The following is a 21,453-nucleotide window of genomic DNA, read 5'->3' as shown; positions in this document are numbered from 1 at the left end:
GAAATACCTGCTGGAAGCCTCACCGACTCGCCTTTTGTCTGGAGATAGCGCAGTGCCAAGCTCTCTGGACGCATTCTGGTGAACCAAGTGTCTGAAAGTCACTGAAAGACAGTCATCGTGTACCTTATTGGATATAGAATCCATACGAGCCAATCACATTAGACCCAAGTGAATTCACACCTGCTGGCAGCCAATCATATTACATCTTATTGGATATAAAACCACCAGCTCCCCCAATGATATCACAACTTATTTAAGTATGAATGCATAATCCTGACAGCCAATTGTATTATAACTTATTGGATACAGCACCACCGCCAGCCAATCTTATTACCACTTATTGGGGTGTGAATAAAGAATCACTCACTTGGCAGTGAATGATATCATATCGTCTTGGATGGGGACAATACAAAATGAGTGGTAGCCAATTATACTCCATCTTATTGGATATAGTGTAGCCAGCAGGACAGAAATACAATTGCAGGTGAGGGAGAGTGTAGTAGATCAGTAGCCTGCTGTAAGTGTTTTTAAGACCTCTGAGTGAAAAATTGCCCTCATTGTTTTGAACTTGAAGGGAGAGACGGTGAGAGTCCAGAGGTTAGAGGAGTGGATTCAGAGTGGAGGGTCACTAGCTGGAGTCCACAAATCAACAGTGAATAAGTGGCAGAGTGGAGCTTCTGAACACATTTCTTTTCTCTGGCAGGACAACATTAGTGAAGCCCATTGAAAAAAGGCAACAGGTGGGCAATGAAGTGAAGACCAGCAACAAGCCGAGCCCTGATTGAATGCCGTCGGTCATGTGGTTGTTCTATACACAGAGCACACACACTCTGCTCACTAAATCTATTACAGTGATAATTGCACAGGCCAGGCGGGCCACCAAGCGAAGGGGAACCCCCACCGGGCCCAAAAAACGAATTAATTTAGAGAACTGTGATTTGCATTTTGGGAGGGGGCCTCTGTGCTTCCTGCTCCAAAACATGAGTCAGCCTCTGTGTCACTGCCTGGGAAGGTCTTTACGTGATGACGGTGCCACTGCCTGTGTTTCCCCATGTTCAGTCTGCAGCAGCATCAGCACCACTGCTAAGATTTCACCCGAAGACAGCATTGTCGGTACCGATGGCAAACAGGCTCAGAAGTGTTTTTGTGGTTTTAGCTGAGCTGGACCGGAGAGTATTTTGGTTAAAACTGATCAAACGATGCTGCTTTGCCCTCTTTGTTCTCCGTGAAGCTCGCTGGAAGTGATGTAATGCAGCCCCGGCGTGTTTTATGTGGAGTGAGCGCTGCTCCAAACTCCATTAAAAAGAAATAGCTTTTTAAATGCTACATGGCCTGTCAGCAACTGATCATAAGGTAACTGAGGAGGCAATTTGGCTTCGTGTGTTTTGATTAATTTGGCATACCAAACACACCAGTCATAATTTTGTTTAATAAAAACTCAACCCCCGGCTTTTGCTTGGAAGAAGGAAATAGCGGAGTTACAGGCAAACAGCTTTAAAAGTGAGGTATTTAAATATGTGGTGTGCGGTGGACAACCAACTTTCATTTGGTATTAAGGATTAACAGGTTTTATTGTGGTTTAATGAGACTAATGAGATGTTTTCTACCTCTGGGGCAGCTCTGCATCTGGGAAATATTTGTATGACTAAACTTCAGACTTCTATGTAATCCAGCTCAGTCACTGAACGTGGGAATAAATGCCCTCCTCTTCATCAGCATCTTCTGTCCAGGCCTTCCTATTAAAACATTATGACCCTGATCGCTCCAGTCAGACGCTCAGTGGCCACCAGCAGGGAGAACGCTGTACCAGGCAGCTCCCAGGTGAAGAAGTGTGTAAGAGTGAGAAGTGGGGTCTTGCTCTTAAGAAATCATGTGTGCAAAGAAAACCTCCCCTGGATGGATATGGGTTCAACGGAAAAAGAGACAAAGGGCAAAACAGGTGGAGGCAGATGGGCCTCCACCCAGAGCCTGGTTCAGTTGGAGGTTTCCGCCTGTTAAAAGGAGGTTTTTCCTCGCTGCTGACACCAAGAGCTTGTTGGGTCTCTGTAAATCAAAGAGTAATGTCTAAACCTGCTCGATATGAAAGTGGCTTTTGATTACTTTGATTGTGATTTGGTGCTATATAAATAAAATTGAATTGGACTGATTTCTTCACATTTTAGCTTCCAGCCATGGTGTCATAATAAAGCCAGTATTTGTTCAGTACAGATGTGTGTGTGTGTGTGTGTGTGTGTGTGTGTGTGTGTGTGTGTGTATATATATATATATATATATATGTTTCACCCTCTGTTACAGAGGACCTTTATGGCTGGAAAAGAGAATGAAACAAACACAGAGCCATTCTCCATACAGTGAATATGTCAGTCAACAGACCAAAACTATAGTAACAAACGCGTTGCTGTGTACCAGCAACCTTGGAGAATCGGAAAAGCATCCGCCGTATTTTATATTGTTGAGCTGTTGATAGCAGACAGAGGAAGGTAAAAAACAGCAGAATGCCCTTGAGCTTACATGTTGCACTGAATCAGTCAAAGTGCGGTTAAATGCAGCAGCGTAAAGGGTCTTGAAATGTAAGGCCTCAAGGTGCTCTTTGTGTCTGCGCTGCTCTGGGTTTAGAAGTCAAAATTATGTGTTTCAGCTTTTTGTTTTTGCATAACAATAGCGACTGTGGAGATTATTCTTTATTTCTTTCCCTTTTTTTTTGTTTTACGTTTAAGACACTTAGCTAGTGCCCTCAAGCTTAAATTAGCTAAATTAGCCTCAAGCTTCAATTAATGCATTTTGTCAACATTTCTAGCAGCCAATAATGAGTTGTCAAAACAACACGCACAACAGAATAATTGCAGTATAAACTATTCCTGTGTTCCTTGAATATTCATGCATTGTTAACAGTTGAGGAGACATAGAGAGCCAAACAGATGTTTTTCTCAACAATGTCTGGAAATATTCAGCAGCAAGGTGTCAAGCTGAGAGAAGATGTTTACAAACCTGGACAGCCGGTGAGACATGAATTCCAGAAATTTAACAAGATCCAGAAGCCTTTATTGATTTTTGGCTAATGTATGCAGAAAAGAAGAAAAAAAATGCATCACTTGGCTGCTTTCATCAGGGTACGGCAGTGAATAAATCCATGTTTAGAGAGGGAGGAGGAAACCGTGGTGTGTGCCACTCATCAGTGCTGCTGAATCCAAATATATCTGCTCTGCAGGCTCAGTTTCAGTGTTGCCAGACATTGTTTGGTAATCCAACTTCATGTTAAAAACTCAGGAGATCACTGGTGACATATTGTAGTCGGTGTAGGTAATGTGGAGGATTTAGTTTGTTTCCGTTTTGCACTTGGCCCTGTGGTGTTCAAATAAAGGATGATAAATCTCTGCAGCTCTAAAGGTCAAATGAAGGTCGTCAGAGAGCGGTCAGGTTTACTTTCTGTCTCTTTTGTGTCTGAGGTGAGACAGACTCAGCAGAGGGAGGTGGGTTGATGGATGACATTGGCATTGAAATATCAACAAGCAAGATAACCACCATGCTAACATGCTCACAGTGACAGTGGTGACATGCTGGTGTTGCTCTGAAGCTGAAGGGAATCAGTTTGTGGCCTGATAGTGGCTCCGCATGAAATGCCATGTTTGCACCAAAGTAGCTGCCTGGACATTTCATCAAAAAACAAAAGATGTCAGCCTCATGGTGGTGCTACAGGAAATATCAGAGGGTCACCAAAGTGAGTCGGGCTTATTGTCTGGGGACCATGAATGTACAGAAGTCCATCGCTGTCCATCCGTTCGTTGTTGAGATGTTCTAATCTAATCCACAGCGGTGGACCAGCACTGACACTGCCATCCGTAGAGGCAGGCTGTAAGCACGGCTAGAGATCAGATGTTTTAACGTCATCAGCCTCTAAAATTTGCACAGATTGCTTCAAACGGTTTCAAGAGCCACACAGCAACACAGCCCAGTAGGAGATGGGTCAAGTTTGGTTGATTTAAGGGTGTAAATGGGTCAGCTGTGGCCATGGCAAGGGGCTTTGGTCCAAAAATGGCTAGTCTCTAAACAGCCCCATCTAGGATCCGTGTGTGTGCAGAATTTGGATACTGGGCCAGGTGCAACAAACCGCTTATGATCTGGTTCAGAACTAGGTCTGCAGTGTGGCTGGGATCTGGCCCAGTTCTTCACAGTAGGAAGGTTAAGTAGGTGCCCTTGCAGCCAGATTGTATCATTACTGTTATTGCATGGCAGAGTGTCAGCCAAATCTTAGTATTAGCATGGGTCAGTACTGGGCTTCGCTAATTTGCTTTCTGGGTGTCTGGTCGGTTTCAGCACAGACTCTGTGACTATGACAGATGTCAGCTGTCCTGTGTGAACGCCACCTTAATTCAGCAACAGCCGGTCTCACACTCAGTTACAAATCTTCACACTTGGCAGATTCTCCCAACTTGTTTATGATTCAAACTGGCAAGCCTCCAGTGACAGGCCTTGTTCTGTAACTACTGCCAAGGTGAAAAGAAAGGCAGCCTCAGAGAAGCCTCAGGTTCAAGTCAGGGCAAGCATTGGCCTCGCTGAAGAGTCCCTACCGGCCACGGGGACAACGTGTCCCAGCAAATGTCCCTCGGACGGAGGGCAAGCAAGTGACCCCTAATTCAGATTCACAACTTTAAAGTCCAGTAGTTTTCTAGAGTGCGAGTCGTCTCTCCATACTGTGATCTGCGAATGTGAGTGGGAGTTTGGAAAGTTTATCACTGAAATACTTGTTGCTCTCATAAAAACCACAATCCCTGGCTAAGCTCTCGTCAAAATGCAATTTGAATACTTACTTATGAAAGCATGCGGTGAATGTGACTTCGACAGGAATGTGTTCACCTTTTAAGCTTTCTAAGTGCTTGGTTTCCTAAACCAAACACATCTCCTGTAGTTAGCCGTGTTTGGAAACATTACTGTAATGCATTTTTCCTGTCTCCCTGTCAGTCTCTGGCATTCAGCCTGTTGATACTGCCACAGGGAGGCAGGAGCCGGCGTGCGGGGGGTTGAAGTGTTTATTCGGCTCTGTTAGCATTGCTTCCCGCTTGCCTCCTAATTATTCTGTACTCAGAAAGCCTCAGACCGGTGTGAGGAGCAGCCTCAATTGGATGCGGTGTCACGAAACACATCAGCGATGGATACTCCCGACTTCTTAAAGGCTGCAGATCAACCCCGTCCGCCTCTCTGCTCCACGCTCCTCTCCTGTCTGTTTATGTCTGTTTCACCTCTTCTGTCGTCCTCTCTGCTTGTGTCCCCTCTGCTCTTCATGTGTCCTTTCTCTCCTCTTGTCTTGGTTCGCCTCAGCTCCTCATGTCCTCTTCCTGCTCTCTGTTTCGTCCTCCGTCCGAATATATCTCAAGGTTTCAGACAGACGATACGTAAGACTTGTTAGATATTTTTAATAGTGCTGGGATTTTAAGGTCAACTTTAAAGCCAATTAAAATAACAAAGTTGACACAATCAGCCGTACTATCCACAAATAGACGTAGCTAATCACTCAAACTCTGTATTTCTATTAAGAAATAGTGTTAGGAAATTAAAGGAGGAAGGAAGTTCTTAATCAGAAGTCCACTAAAGCAAACACAGTGGATCCTGTCCTTTTAACCTCTGTTACATAACAACCTCAGAAGAATGAGAAACCTGCCTTTGCATGCTGAAACACGTGGAGCCTGCACAGCTGCACGCACCCAAGCTGCATGCTGCTGTGTATATGGAAGTTATGGGAAAACCAATGCATGATACCTGCCACAAAGCCAGTGAGGTGCTTTACGTTGTAGGTTAAAGACCCGGTCATACAGTATCAGAGCGTGGCATAGCAAGATCCTCCACAGTTTCTTCTTAAATATGTGGTTTTACTAGAAAAGAAGTGGACTGACCAACATGTCATCTGACCACGTTGGAAATCGATGGTGTTTATAGTTGTTCTGAATGGCGTAGAGAGGGCGGAGACGCGATGCCATTTAAAACCATTCAGACAGTCTCTCCTGGAAGACAGTCGGCGGTTCACCCGGTTGCTCACATGAAAAGTGACAGAAATAGTTGTGTCAAGAATAAATGAATTAAGAAAAAGAGAGCTCGATAGAAAGGTCCAAACCCTGGCTCCTCTCTCACCTCGGCTCAGTTTGCCGGTTGCAGCAAGGAGTGGGTGTGAATGTGGGATTGTGGGGCATCATGTTCTCACAGTTTATTCCAGAGGAGCTCTTGTATCTTTGATTTGTGTCTCGTAACTGTCATGAAACCATGCCTCCTTTGTGGAGCCATTTATACTAAGACAGATGGTGCAACACCGCTACCGTAGCTTTCCCCATTTCCGACCCTGCGGTTCTCTGCTTCCTTAAAGGTCGCCGCTGTCAGAATGGCTTACAATTGGTTGGCAAATTCGCAGGTTGAACTTGACACCAAATATTTGTTCATTTGAGAAGCTGGTGTGATGAGGCCTTAAAAATAAGACCTCCATTGAATATATTAAACCAATTCCAATGTTTTTAAGGCCTTGATGTTGAGGGTAATGCTAAAGGCGAGTGATACGGCGAGCATTTAAAGGTCTGTTTTGTTGGTTTGTGGTATCATTTATTCTTATTATCATGAATAATTGTCCAGATTAGCCCAGTATGCCACTGTTGAGATGCGTTGTTGAGGCATTAGCCGTCCAGTCCATTTACAAAATTAATGGAAATCTAAACTTTGGTGTTTGCCCGTCAGAATTAAAGAGCAGGGACTTTTTCTTCACTCATTCAGCTGAAAGAAATCCACCAAAGAACACACAGACAAACCCATTTCTCCGCTGACAGTAGCCTCAATAAACCAGCAGGCAATGCACCGGCAAAAAGCATGTTTTCAATAATTGCCTGGCTTTTTCTTCATAAGTTCAATCTTTCAACTCCAGCATGTCTATTACTGTCTCTGAACACATGCACCCGCACACAACAGACTGAAGGGCGTTCAAGGGAAATTTGCTAAATCACATCCTGCAGCACAAAATGTGTAACACGTGTTTGAGAGGAGTGGGTATTAAAAAACGTAAATTACAACACTTGACATCACAAAATAATGGCATTCACTGACATTTCCAGACTGATTGATAGTGTGTCAGAGGTTGGATTTTCCCTTTAAGAAGCAAAGAGTGTTTTCATGGAGCAGTGCTACTTTGTAAAACGCATCCGGTTTGATTTAACAAAGCTAATGTGATAGGACAAGGGAAGGCGGTGTTTTGCATATCACTGCCATAATGTGAAAGCGTTGTAACTGTTGCTATGTTTGAGGTTTTCTCTTCAGTCGAGGGACTACCTGTAAAAAAAAAAAAAAAATCCTATGATGATGAAGCTCCCTGCAAACCCACTGGTTGATGTCAAAAATGCATTATGAAGACCAAAGACGAGGTTGTTTTTTTGAACTTTTTCCCTGAAAAGTTTTTCTTTGCAAGCTGTTCACCAGTATGCGTAGGATGAGCTTTGTCCTGGATTATTCTAAGACCATACCAGCTGTCATTAAACCATGAAGAAACATATATTAATTGGATTTAAAAATTTGAATGCTCTAAAAAGCCTTACATTTTCAGACTGTAAGCCTTTATCGAGCTGTATTTTCTCTCTCTGTCGCTGTGATGTTGAGTGGCTGAGGTCACACCGGTCGAGTGGCTGAGGTCACACCGGTCGAGTGGCCGAGGGTCACACCGGTCGGATGCCTCCTTCTCTGCACTTTTTATGCCTCTTACTTATTGTTTCCTATCATCTCCTCGCTTCCTCTGCACCGCTCTTTCTCCATCTGACATTAACTCCCCTGTTTCTATGTGTCTCTCTTTCTCTCCCCTCTTTTCACTCCAGCCAAGCCCAAGAACTCAGCCAACGTTGTGACCGTCCAGGCGGGCCCCAGGTCGGTGGTGGTGGCCCAGTGCGAGGCGGCGGACGGCAAACCGGCAGCCACCATCAAGTGGCTGGCTTCGGTCGGAGGCAACTATTCGACCAGCACTACCAACGGGCCGGACGGGACGGTGACGGTGCGCAGCGAGTACCGGCTGGTTCCCACGCCGGCAGATAACGGCAGGGAGGTGAGCTGCATGGTCGACCAGAGGACGCAGGAGCGGCCGTGGGTTCACCCTGTCAGGCTCTCTGTGGAATGTAAGGAAGACACACATGCACACTTTAAAACTGTTACCTCCTCATAATAATGTCTTTTTGAACATAAATGTTGAGTGATGCGTAGCCCCCTGTACTGCTGCTATCGTGTGTCATGGGCCTAACTACGGATACGAATCACTTGGTTGGATCCAAAAGTGCCAACTGCCAAAAACTTCAGACACAGACCGGTGCTTTGCCAGAGCCTTTGGGCTTTTACTTTGGCAGCCACCTGCAGACTCTTCACCGCTCGACTATAGACGTTACCCACATTGGCAACTATAAAACAATCAGCCCACATTTGTATCCAAGCTGTGAGACCGCGACGATGAGAAGATGATACTTTAATATGTTATCGTGCAGCACTTTCTCCACACACCCACACTGTAAAGCAATTCCTAAGTCGCTTCTCTAATGATCCAAATAATAAAAACATCTGGTCTGTTTGCTGCAGCATCTGAAAACACATTTTCATTTTATTTGCATGGTTTAAACACTGTGGGTGTAATACAGGAATACAATAACCCATATTGTCAGTTTGCTGTAAAAGTCAATGTTTCTGTAACAGATGGCTGTATAAAGGCCTGTGTTCATACAGTGTAGCAGCCCTGCAGAGCACCGTGTGACGGCCATTTGAAGGTACATTTACTGTACAAGTTTTCACTCCCTAACATTTAATTTATTACGGGAGCGGGTCGTTATGCAGTCAGCTGCGTGGATGTCCCTCTGGGTGAATGTTGCAACGTTGGAGAAGAGCTTAAAGTCATACTTCAAACCATCTGCACCACGGCTAAAGCTGTTTAAACCTTTATTCACCGAGCATATGCTTGTCACATGATTCCTGGTCAGCCAGTCCATTAAGAAGCTTATGACTAATACACATTTTATTAAAGAAGTGATCCGGCATACATGCATCACACACCATTATGACATTCAATCGACGTTTCGGTTTTGTTGTTGTGATCCTTTGGTGATTAGCCCTTCAACAGCCGTGCACTTCATTAATTGTAGCATCCTCCAAGGTCTTTGTGTTCGCCACCATTTCTTCTCAGCTGTTAATTTCTAAGCAGATTGTGACAAATGAATCCAGATTCTGTAATTACACATGAGGACAGATGAAACGGATGCCTGTGGTAACGCCCAAACTTACACCTCAGCCCAGGCTTTAAGAACAGCTCTCAAACAGTAAGATGCGCAACATGTTAGCACCTGTGATATGTCATCGTTTGGCTCTCAGGAGTGTAGAAACCAAGAATGCACATGCCCACACACATTACTTCCATCTAATCCATTCCATTCCATGCTAATTAACACGGGATTAAAATATTAGACAGGTTCGGCGTGGCTTTGCAGAGATTCAGGGATGCTGACAGCATTGTCTCAGCTGTGCGACCTTGCTGACATTTCCTGCAAAGATTGAATAGATTTAGCCTCTTTTTATAGTCAGCAGTGTTTGGACAATGTACACACACAACACGCACACATAATCAAGCTGCCTGCCAAGATGTTGAAAGAAATAAGACGTTTGAGAAATCCTTCCTCATGAAGGCAAGACCCCTCACATGCATGGGTCATGCCTGCCTGCGGCTGAGTATCTCCACCGGCTTTTAAGAAACATATCTGCGACTGCATCTCAGCATGTATGTGAACAGATGCATTAATCTGCTCTGTGTTTGTGCAGTGTGTGTGTGTGTGTGTGTGTGTGTGTGTGTGGGTGTGTGTGTGGGTGTGTGTGTGTGTGTGTGTGTGTGTGTGTGTGTGTGTGCGTGTGTGTGTGGGTGTCACCACAAAAACACAAACGAGGCTGAGGGATCTGATCTGTTAAACTGTCAGTGTGTGCAAGAAGCACATAAACATGTTTGTATTCACTGCAGGCGCTTCTTCACTCACTCTTTAATGACTTCAACTGCAACACGAAAACGGCCTTTAATTGAGACGAGGGCCCGTAAAAATGTCCTCACGCTCAAAACCGGTCCTCACAAAGACGGAAGAACAGGAGCATGCACACACTTGCACAGAGCGACTCCTGGTTGTGTATGTGTTAGCTTAGCGATGGTGTGAGGGATCACGTCTCCTGTCTGCTGTGTAACTCAGATCAGCTTTTATAGGTCAGCGCTCTCTAGGAGGAACACACACACACACACACACACACACACACACACACTGTACTTGCCCTCCTGTCGTTCTCTCGCTGCCTCGACACACTGTCCTCTCCTCGCACTCCTCGCCCGGCCTCCTCGCTCTCAGTCTGCAGATTGTTAACGTGGAATGTGTGAAGGGAAGCAGAGCCAAGCTTTTCTGTTCTGCCTGTTTTAACTTCCTACACGCGTCGCTTTGGTTCGCCTTCACTTGAACGTAAGACATATGAGAGTGACACTAACTGATTTTCTCATCCTCCTGGCATGAGAGCGCCTTCATTTCAGGAGGGAAAAGCTCTTTAAGGCAGCGAGGTTTCCTTTTCCACGTTTTTGACATTTTTACTACGGCGGAGCTTACACACATCGTTATACACGCATGGCATCCTTTTTTTTTCTTGTTTGAGGTTTTTTGTTCGTGCAACATTTTGACACAGATTAACAAAACATCTAAAAATGGCAGAATCTCATGAAGAGAGCTTGATGTCCTGTTTAGTTCCCACTAGCTTGCTTGCTAGTGGGAACTTTATGAACTCTTATAAAAGGTCTTGCCAACACTCAAGAGAAATCACAGGATTTAGCGCCACATATAAAATTCAGCAGTTTTATTATATGTGTTTGTTATGAGCTAAAAACTAGACGATGCTGACCGCCCGTTCCTGCAACAGCCAATATGTGAGGTGAGGAGAGGAGCAGACTTTAAACTAGTGACCACTTGAGCAGGAGTTCACTGCAAGTTTGATGAACAGTTGAAACTGAAAAGAGATTTGTGCAAATATGTCCAAAACTAGATAAGTTAACAGACCAAGAGCATGAGGAGAACTTGTATTTGGAGAGAGAGAGCAAGAGTTTTGCTATTGTAGTTATTAAGAAAAGACACTGAGCTTAGTTTTGTAAAGGTTGTTTGCATAACAGTGGAACATTTTGATTACTGTATTTTGATAATTTTGTATGTGATCCAGTATGGTAAAGAATATCCTTGTGAATATCATGAGCCCTTCCATGCTTTCATTTGTTGTATAGGATCTTATATTTTCTTTGTTGGTCTCTTTGAAAGCATTCAAAAAGCGTGCAGATAAACTGACATCGTCAGTAGGAGCTCCCACAACATTTGAAGGAAAGTCTGCATCGATGTGGCTGTGTCAAAAAAAGCGGTTCTTTCATAAAAATGTCAAAGGTACAAGGCTGAGCACAAAAGCATGTAAGGAGAGAAAAGTATGACATCCAGGGAGCCTTTCAGTAGGAAACATCCAATCACTAAGCCTCAAACTCTGTTACATGTGCTGCTAACGGCAGGTGAAAGCTGAAGAGTGCTGTTGGGAAAACTCAAGACACAATCTGCAGCTTAGATTAATTCACTTTTGGCTTCTGCATCAATTTTGGATGAAATTGTCAAACTATGGCGCCGTGTTTTTTCACAACCGCAGCAAAGGGTGTAGAGGCGCATTGAAAGAGGGTGCCGCTCTCATTTTCACCACTGACTGGCTTGTTTCTGGAAGGCGAGGCTCATGGGTGTTAGCTTAGAACCATGTCATGCAAAATACGATTTCACTGAAACAAAGATGGCGTTGTTGAAGAGTTAGCTCGTGAGTGACATGTTAGCTTTGTGAATCTCTCACTCTGTGTCCTTTATCATCTTCCTCTCTTTCAGACCCCCCCTCCGTGTCCATAGAGGGCTACGACAACAACTGGTACGTCGGCCGCTCAGACGTCATACTCCTCTGTCAGGCCAACGCCAACCCCGCGCCCACCACCATCACCTGGACCGCGTAAGAATCCCCCTCCGTCCATCTGTGCAGTCGATCCGTCTCCCTCTAGTTGCTCGGAGTCACAGCGTTTCTGTCGTCTCGTGCCGATGGGGGACACTGAGCAGGGAGACAGAACGGCTGCTGTGATGTCGCTCTTACTGATGCTGTCTTTGACTGTTGAGATCACAAATGTGTCCTCTCTCCATCTTTGTCCTTCTGATTTTTATTCTTCATATTATTTTGTCCAATATCTCAAAATACATGCCCTATTCACTGCTCCCCCCCCCCACTCCCTCCTCTCCAGGGCGTCCGGTTCTTTGCCAGACACGGTGATGGTGGACGGCAACAAGCTGACGGTGAGGAAGGTGGACGACGCCGTCAACACCACTTTCATCTGCGAGGTCAAGAACAAGCACGGGGCCAGCCGGCACCAGATCACCACCATCGTCATCGGTGAGTCCGTCGAAACACGCACACACAGACCCGCTGTACATGTGTGGAAGCGTGCACAGATGCACGCATCAAGTACACTAAAGGTGTATGTGTATTTACCTGCACACACACACGCACACACACACTGTGAGTCACTGTAGTCGTCTGATGCTCCTGCACACATTGGCTTGTGCACAGATGTGTGTGCACATGTGCAGTCCGTGATATTCACACGCACATACAGGCCACATCGCTGCTCAGACATGCAGATACACTTGCACACATGCATGCACGCATACGTAAACCTCTCTGTCACACACACACACACACACACACACACACACACACACACACACACACACACATGCTGGGATCAGGGCTGGTCTGAGAGCTGCAGGGATGCTGTCTCTCTCAATCTTCACATTGGATTTTTTTTTCATGTTTTCCTCCTCGCTGGCCGCCTTTCAGGAAGGCGCAGAAGAGGCTTTTGATTGACCCTTTCCCCACAGCAGGGCCAAATTGCAGGACAAGGGCCAACTCAAAATTCAGATCGAAACCACTTTCTTGAAACTGGAGTCTATACGGCCACGCTGCGACCGGGAAACTGTTGCTCTGCTGGATGTAAATTAAATGTGAACTGTGGTTTACGAGTCTGAGAGCAGGCCCTCGTTGCGGCGTTTTGGCCCTGCGGTGGACGCGACGGTGTTGGGATTGTTGGAGCGTTTCTAAATTCTTCCAAGGGGTTCAAGTTGGTGTGAGCCAGTTTGCCCAGGTTTGTTTTTCTTTCTTTCCTTTTTCCAATTTCCATTCTTTGCATCCTCTGTTTCTTTTCCATAACAACTAACACCTCCTCGGCATGAGCGCTCCGTGTGCTCTGTCTTCTTTCGGTTGAAGTTTTCTTTCCTCTTCTACCTTTGGATCTCTCCTTCTGTCTGCTGAGACTGTTGGTCATGTCTGCATGTTTCTGCTGGGTCTTCTCACTTCTGACACTTGCTAGTCCGGTGATTCAGCTGCTGTCGCCACAGTGTTCGGTCTGGGTTTTTTTTTTCTTTTCCTCTGACACTTTCACCAATGGATCCGACACACACACACACACACACACACATACCTGCACACACACACACACACACACACACACACACAATCCCAGGAACATGTCCACATGCTGAAATGCCTCACTACACATCAGCAGTCAGGCCTCTAAACCTGTTAGAGTGTCATTTTTATCACCGTGTGTGTGTTCCCACAGTGTTGCACTCCACATTGCCTGCTTGACTGGTCAAAACACTTTCCGCCCTTCTTCTCCAAATCTTTTTTTTTTTTTTTTTTTCAAGGATTAGTTTGAATAATCACCATGTTGAGCTTTACAACTAAACAAAAAAAAAATCTGTTCTTTTGAGAGAAAGCTACATTTAGAAAAATCCGTGGGAAATCGGAGCTGGAGATTTGAATTGTCTCCTCGGAGAACAAAGATGCTTTGTAGCCAGGCGGTGTGTTGGGAGGGATGTGTGGGAGGTTCACAAGTGGCTAAGCTGCTACTGTTCTTGCTGCGAGCATAGCATTGAGCCTGACTCAAAGTATCTGGGAGGGTACTCTTTCCCCTTCCAGCACACACACACACACACACACACACACACACACACACACACACACACACACACACACGTAAGCTTAACACTGAAATCCTTTACAGACACATGTAAAATCTCTGAGTCCACACATTACTCACAAAGCACACACACTCACATACCTTGAGGACTTTTGAGGAGTCGCGCACACAGAAATGTGAGATCAAGCCCAGATTTTGTGATTCATCCTCCTCCGTGTTAAATGTGCCCTTGGTGTTTCACGTTTGCTTGTGTTCCACTGCAGTAAATTAACTAAACACGCATGAAGCAACGCAAAGACTTCATCTCTCAGTTTAGCGTTTACGTATAGAAGCCGAGTGCCAGGCCGTAGAGTGAAGCTGGCGAGGTGAGACGGCGCCGTGCTTTTGTTCAGCTTTTAGGTGACACTCATGCAAAATGACCTCCCATGAGTGCACAGGGACTGCAACGCTCAAGGGCACTTCGAGACGACTACCAGAGACGAGTGACTTTGGCTGTTGTGGGAGTCGAAGCTGTGAAATGTGTTTCTATGTGCTCAACCATCCTGCCTCGTTCGTCACTGTAGAAATCCTCACTTTGTGTGCCTCTGCTACTTTTTAAAATGCAAATTGTATTATTTCACCATCAAATTGATTCTATAAAACAGCAGCTTGAGGAAAAACTGGCTTTTGTGGACCAGATACTTCTTTTAAAATTTGCATGTCTAGTTCTGTGTCAAGGTGGAAAGACCAGCTCGACTCTTTTTCACTGTCAGGCAATGAGAAACGTCCCTGGACTGTTGAATTAGACCAGCTCATCAAAACCCCAGTAAAAGGACTAAAACTAATCTTGGGAGAGGACCACTGAAAGAGCCGTTTTATTTCGCAATAGCAGTCGACGTTCAGTCAGCGCTCATCTTGACATAACACGCACCACAGCTCTCCCCCATCCACAGACAAAAGCTGCTGAGTAATTAGTATTAGGTGGCCAAACTAGCCCAGTCGAGACCATGTCAGTACCTACTAGCATCACAAAACATGCATTAAATACATTCCTGATTGTGGTGAATCAGTTGAATCATGACCAGTAATGACTCCCTCCCTCACTCACTATTTACTTCTTCTGCGTCAGCCCAAATGTGAAAGCAGCCCACCGGGAAAACTCCAAACGACTCATTCAGCAACATGTGAGGTGCTAATTAAAGCAGTTAAACCGCTGAACACATCATATATCGTCATGTAACTTCTGACCAAAACATCACGACGCCTGTGTAAGAAGTTGAAGTCTGTTACAGAAAATGAATGTTTTTATCATCAGAAACAAGTGAACTCAACAATGAGCTGCCAAACTAAACACGAGCAACCAAATTTCCGAAGCAAACCAACATTTTGTGCTTGTACCATGAAATAGTTTTCCCATACAGCTGCGATACCCATGCTGAGCCCGACAATGAGATCCTCTGATCGGCGTGCGCGCAGCTCAAACGGCTTTCTGTCGTGGAAGTAATGAAAGATGATTTGCACAAACGGCAACGAGTGTGTGTTGCTTCTTTTCGTCTAAGCAGCTCCCTGTGGCCGTTCCTCCCTGCGATGTTTAAAAATCATCCGCTGAAAATGTCACATCGTCTTATGTACGCCAACAAAGCCCCACGAACCCCGCTACGCTGCATTTCCTACACCTGCTTCACAATGGAAAGCTCCAACCGCTGTGCCAGAGCCCAACGCGTTTTAAAATGCTGCTTTCTCCGTGGCCAGCTGCAGTACCATGCATGCGCTGGGCCAATTAGTTCAGCACAAGACGCAGCTTTAGCTCACGATATCAAACGTTAGCATGTGAGATTAGTTGGCTGTGGCACAGAAAGCTGTTTTCCAAAGGTTTCACCGATGGTGTCTCACGTTCGCCCGTTGACCTCAGTCAAATGCTGCGTCTTTGGATCAGAGAGGTCCCACTTTTGTTCTGTGTTTCCTGCAGAAAAACCATCACCAGCGCACCACTGACTGTAGCGATAGGAGCTAGTTCCAGTCTCTCAGCATGAGATCTAAACTGTCAGGCGCAGGAGGCCCCGGCTCTCAATAATGTAACAGTTAATACCCAAGCACTTTGTGTACACGGGCCCTACACACCCTGCTAATTTCCCTGCTGAGAACCGTTAACGGCTCCTCTCCGTTCTGTTAAATGCTAGATGAAAGCACCGTGCTGTCTGGCTTTTCTGCTGCCGTCAAGCCGCCGTCACGTGTCATGGTTTCTCCTCGGCCTCTGTCGAAGCCGCGGCTCACAGGAGGAAGACGTGGGGGGTGGAAATGGAGGGAGATGGGTGAGACACGAGGGAGAGTAAAGAGGAGTTTAATGAAGAGCTTGAATGGTACAAGGCGGTACTCAGTGCGAGACCTGTGGAACATATGACACGTTAGGATCGAAGAGGATTTCACGTCTGCACATTAAAAACATCCCACATGTCTGGAATCATATTTAGAAATCACGTACTGTACATCTCAACTGTAGGATATCGAAGCCGACTGAAAACACATTTTCATCATAATCGAGTAAAACATTGATCGAACCTTTGAGAAAATGAGCTTGTCAAAGCGAAGACTTGGAGGGTTACTCTTACTGGTCCCATTGGCAGTTCTTGTGCCTCTGACGTGGATCAGTGCCGTATGTTAACAGTGTGAAACTGGCCAACACTGGGAGCCATTAGCTGAAACCTTTGTGCTGAAAGGGAACGTGACACTCGCTTGGTTTTGAGGCTCTTTGAGAAAAAATGTTGGACCTCCTCCTTCTCTTCCTCTGCGGTTATCAGCCGTGCAGAGCTGCTCCTTCTCTCTGCATAATGGCAGATTATTTTTGATTGTTTTTGTGGTTGCATACTGCCACCACCTACTTTACTGGAAGCATTGTTGCATGTATGAGTCGCCTTCTGGCGGTTCGTCAAAATAAGAGTCCTTTGCTGCTTTCATGTTTTTACTTGGGGGTGCAAATGCACATGTTGTAGATATTGAAGGGGACAAAAATATTAATAAAGTGTCATCTTATTTAATCTTGTCTTACACACATACACACACCATAGCGCCACCCTGAACTCCCCTCCGCTGGCGCGCACATGATGCCAGCTATGCATGGCTTGCTTGGTTGCCAGCTGGATCTTCCCAGTGCACCGTGCACAGAGCGAGAGAGGGAGGGAGGGAGGGAGGGAGAGGATGTTGGCAGAAAAAAATGATTAGAGTGGAGGATGGGAGGGGATATGAGGTGGGGTGGGCAGCAGAAAAAAGACATAGAGATTGCAGAAGGGCTGAAAACTGAGATAAAGGCAGTGTTGGGGGGTGGAGAGAGGGTGAAAAAAAAAAAAGCGAAAGCAGTGGAGAGACACAAACAGGTAGCAGCAGGAGGAGAGCGCGAGGAAAGTCCTCTAAAAACTCCCATAACTTCTGGTCCAGTTTAAAAGAGCGAACTGGCAGGAGGCTGTGACCCCCTCTGTCCTCTGCCCCTCTGCCCATCACTCCACCCCCCCCCCCCCCCCCATACATCCAGTCCTTTCATGGGGCGTCCAGCTGGCACTGGGCTGGGGGCTGTTGTTGCCGTTCAAACACAAACACACACTCGCACACACTCGTGCACACACTCGTACACACAGTCACATCTGAGGGGACCAGTGGAGAAGCATTTCCTGGATTGCCTGTGGCAAGCGAGATAGCTGTCCACTGGAAAGACACACACTCGCTTTGCAGAGGCGCACACACATATTGCATATACACACAGCGTTTTGCACATGCACACACAGACGAATTGGCCCACGCAGCTCTGTGCATGAAATAATCAGATGATCGAGCCATGGGGGAGAAGCGCTGGCGCTAACTCTCTCGAACATAACCCCCCCCGCTAACCTCTGCACAGGCTTAATGACACACACACACACACACACACACACACACACACACACACACACACACAGTATGCAGACACACACAGACCAGGCTGAGTGATCGCGGAATATCAGTATGATATATTCTAAATATTAGTGCATTGTAAGTCAATACATTGGCCTCAAAGTTCTGCTCATCAGCCATCTTTCTGACTCAGTGTGCAGGGTGCTGTATATTAGATGACATCAGTAACGCCATGTTTGTCGCCATGTTAACAAATGATGCTGCTTGAAATGGACCGAATTTTGACTTGGTTTTAAAACAGTCGGGTAAGAAAAAGCTCCTTCCCTCGGGCCGTCAGGCTGTGAACTCTGTCCTCTGCGTATCCTTGGCCTTGTTGTTGTCGTTCAGTCCTTCTCATTCAGTCCCTCTCACACACATAAAGCCGTCGCTAACCACCGTTTCTCCGCAGCTCTTCAGGGCTTCCTGTATATCCTGTGTGTACAGTGTGACGTGTTGCAGTAACAGACAGGAAACGGCCGCCTGTTTAGACTACCAGTCCAATCCCGTCTAATCTTCGCTCTCAATCTCTGATTTCTTTTCCTCCAGTTTGGCCCCCGGGCCGCAAAACTGTAGTATCTGATTGAGCGAAATGCAGGAAAAAAGAACAACATGCCCTCTTCTGCCGTGGGTGGAGGTGTGGACGGTATGTCTGGTTGTGGTTCTTGCCTCAGTCTTTGGGGTTTTCACTCTTATTTGGATATTAAAACCTGCCAGAAATACAACTCAGCACACCAAAATAAGTGTTTTAAGAGCAAAAAATTGCAAAATCCCCTGAGATGAACTGTGGTGGTATCCCATAATTGAATAATAATAAATATTTTGGTGAGAAGATGCTCTCCTTGCTTCATTTTGTCTGCAGAGAGATTTCCTCACAGGATCAATTAGCGGTGTAATATTTGTTTATTCAAATCATTTTGGCAAAATACGGAAGCCTTGCTGTTTCTTTGTTGTTCTCTTATTACTGTTACCTGTGTTGGACTCGCTCGCATACAGCTGTGATTTATCAGAGCTGCTTGGCGTTCAGTGCAGGCCGGTTTCCTGCGACGCTGCTGAAACACAGCGTGCCGCGCGTGGCTCTTAACAATAACAGCAAACTGCAAACAATAACAGAATTCATAAGTCACGAGGAAATGGCGTGCCAGTGTTCATCACGGCGTTACAGCGTTTGTCATTTCGTCACAACCAGAGTTCTTCAGTCGCTTCTTAGTGCGGGTGGTCGGAGAGCTCGAGGGGCGGATGGTGAAAAGTTTAAGGACGGCGTCGGCCTCTTCTGTATGTATTATTTTAGGGATTGAGTTGAGATGTTGAATATCAAATGCTTTTAATAATAACAAGTGTCGTTTCCACGCTGCAGAAATCCTTTTTAATGTTATTGTGACTTTCATTCGGCATAATTACTGATCTGCTATCAGTTGTGTTTTTCTGACAGCTCGGGTGAATCCAAATGTCGGCAGAAACGACGATTTCATCCAGATGAGCTTCACTTCCACAGCAAAGTGATTTCCCGATTAAGTTTACCCCCCTGAACCGAGAACCAAGAAATTGGGAGGGGGGCTGTGTGTGTGTGTGTGTGTGTGTATTAAAAACAGTTTTCAGAAACAAAGCTGAGGAAATCTGATAGAAACTTCCAGAAATCACAGAGAAAGCTCCGTCCCGGCCCCCTGGGTGTGACTGCTGGGGCCGTGGCCACGCAGGGGTAACGTCTGTCAGCGAGATAAGAGCTGAGGAGAGAGCCTCCAGGCTGCAGCTTATCACACGCACAGACCTGGAGGGAATACACAAACACACACACACAAACGCACACGGGGTGGGGGTGTGTGAAGCTTTCCACATAGAGAGATTTGAGGTGGAGGGAGGTTCGTATCTCACCTCAGTATCACCGGCTGCCCGGCAGCAGTAACTTCAGCCTATTTCTCTATCTGTCTCCCAGCAGGATGACCATCCAGTCAACAGATTACCTCCACCGGTGCAGGGCTCAGGAAGGAAGAAAGAAAACCGTCTGTCTGTGACAGTTCCACCGCCGCGTGTTTGCCGTTTGTGACTGGAGCTCGTCCAGTGTCTCAGAGACAGAGCGGCCGGGGCAGTCAGACCGAACGCCGCGCTGCTCGCGTTAATTGACCAATTAATAATAATAATCAGGCCTCCAGTCGTGTGACGTTTGCCGGTCGATGATGAGACTCTGTTGCCGGAGCTGTCGCCACAGGCCGGCGCTCATGTTGCATTATGGGTAAAATATCAGTGTTATTGGTATAAGCACAGGTGTTCTTTGTCACGTCAGCACCTTGTCTCATCAAATACTTCCTGACTATTTTTAATAGAGTGATTCTCAGGCTTTTGATGACTGAGTGCCGGAGCCAGCGTGTGATTGACAGCCGCGCAGGAAAACCAGTGAACTTTGTGTTGCGCTCATCGTGGCATTTAACATTAAATTCCTTCAGCGCGAATTCACCTGTTCGCAGATAAGACAGATCGCTTTATCTGTCCCCCGAGGTCTGATGGAGTAAGAGATGATCCGTTTTTCCCGACTACACTCTGAGAGCCCCTGTTTTAATATCTCAGCACAATATGACATTATAGAGCCTGATAACTACAATTGAGACATAATTATACAGCATTTTAAAGTGCAGATAACAGACCAAACATCCAGGGCTCAGCCGAAAGCACCACAAGATGTCAGTTCCTCAGAATTAAACACCCACTTCTTTCTTTTTTGAACGTTTAATAATCATATGGAGGACAGCTGTCACAGAAAAGACCCAGACAGCAGCCTAAATAAACACTAGCGTAGTGTAACCTCAGCTCTCTTTTTCTCACATTCAAACAGTCGCTCTCTTGCTCTTATTTTTGTATTATTATTCACCCTTTTAACTGATGTGTAGAGCCCAGTGCTGAATGCAACAAGCTGATCCCGTGTGTGTGGGAAACGCAGGAAATCATAAACCGAAACGGAAAGAGGGCAAATAGTGAGAGAATTGGTAAATTATAACACTTCTGTCAGCAATTATCTGCTCTGTCCCGTACAGTTATCAAAAGATAACGTGTGACACGGAGACTAATTACCCCCTGATGAGAGGCAGAGTCGTCCGGCTCGGCGGAGTGTTATTGTTTCAGCGATGGGTGGGAGTGGACTATCCCACATGCTAGCAATTAAATTCTAAGTGATGTTTATTCTTGTTTTGGTCCAGCGTCTATTTAAATGCAAACCTTTTGTATATTGAATCAAGATGACAATAAACACTGCTCCACTGCTCCAGTAAGTAGCAGAAGCTGCACCTCGGCGACAGCTGGGACTGTGAGGAGGACACGACTCGAGAGCTGTGCGGTTATGTGAAAGTAACGCACATCCTCGCGTAATCACAAATCATCAGTCTGTCACTGCTTCGGCTGCGTAGCACTGTGCGCTCTTTAACATTTTATGATCCGCAGTATGTCGTTCAAGGACCATGTTCCTCAATGTGTGTACTGTGTGTGTGTGGGGGGGGGGTTGGTTGTATGTTGGGGGC

At 45.9% G+C, this 21,453-nt stretch overlaps 1 protein-coding gene across 2 annotated transcripts in view; it reads left to right on the top strand.

The window, feature by feature from the left end:
* Window positions 1-21,453, top strand: part of pvrl2l (PVR cell adhesion molecule related 2 like) — a 260,909-nt gene that overhangs the window by 114,011 nt on the left and 125,445 nt on the right. For both annotated transcript variants that reach the window (XM_076754006.1, XM_076754005.1), the window contains exons 4-6: window positions 7,836-8,129; window positions 11,913-12,030; window positions 12,314-12,462. In XM_076754006.1, coding sequence (XP_076610121.1) covers window positions 7,836-8,129; window positions 11,913-12,030; window positions 12,314-12,462 — 561 coding nt within the window. The remainder of the gene's footprint in view (window positions 1-7,835; window positions 8,130-11,912; window positions 12,031-12,313; window positions 12,463-21,453) is intronic.

Source organism: Chaetodon auriga, chromosome 17, assembly GCF_051107435.1.
Source record: "Chaetodon auriga isolate fChaAug3 chromosome 17, fChaAug3.hap1, whole genome shotgun sequence".
NCBI lineage: Eukaryota > Metazoa > Chordata > Actinopteri > Chaetodontiformes > Chaetodontidae > Chaetodon > Chaetodon auriga.
The sequence above is the reverse complement of the archived record's forward strand: the minus strand, read 5'-3'. Positions and strand labels throughout refer to the sequence as shown.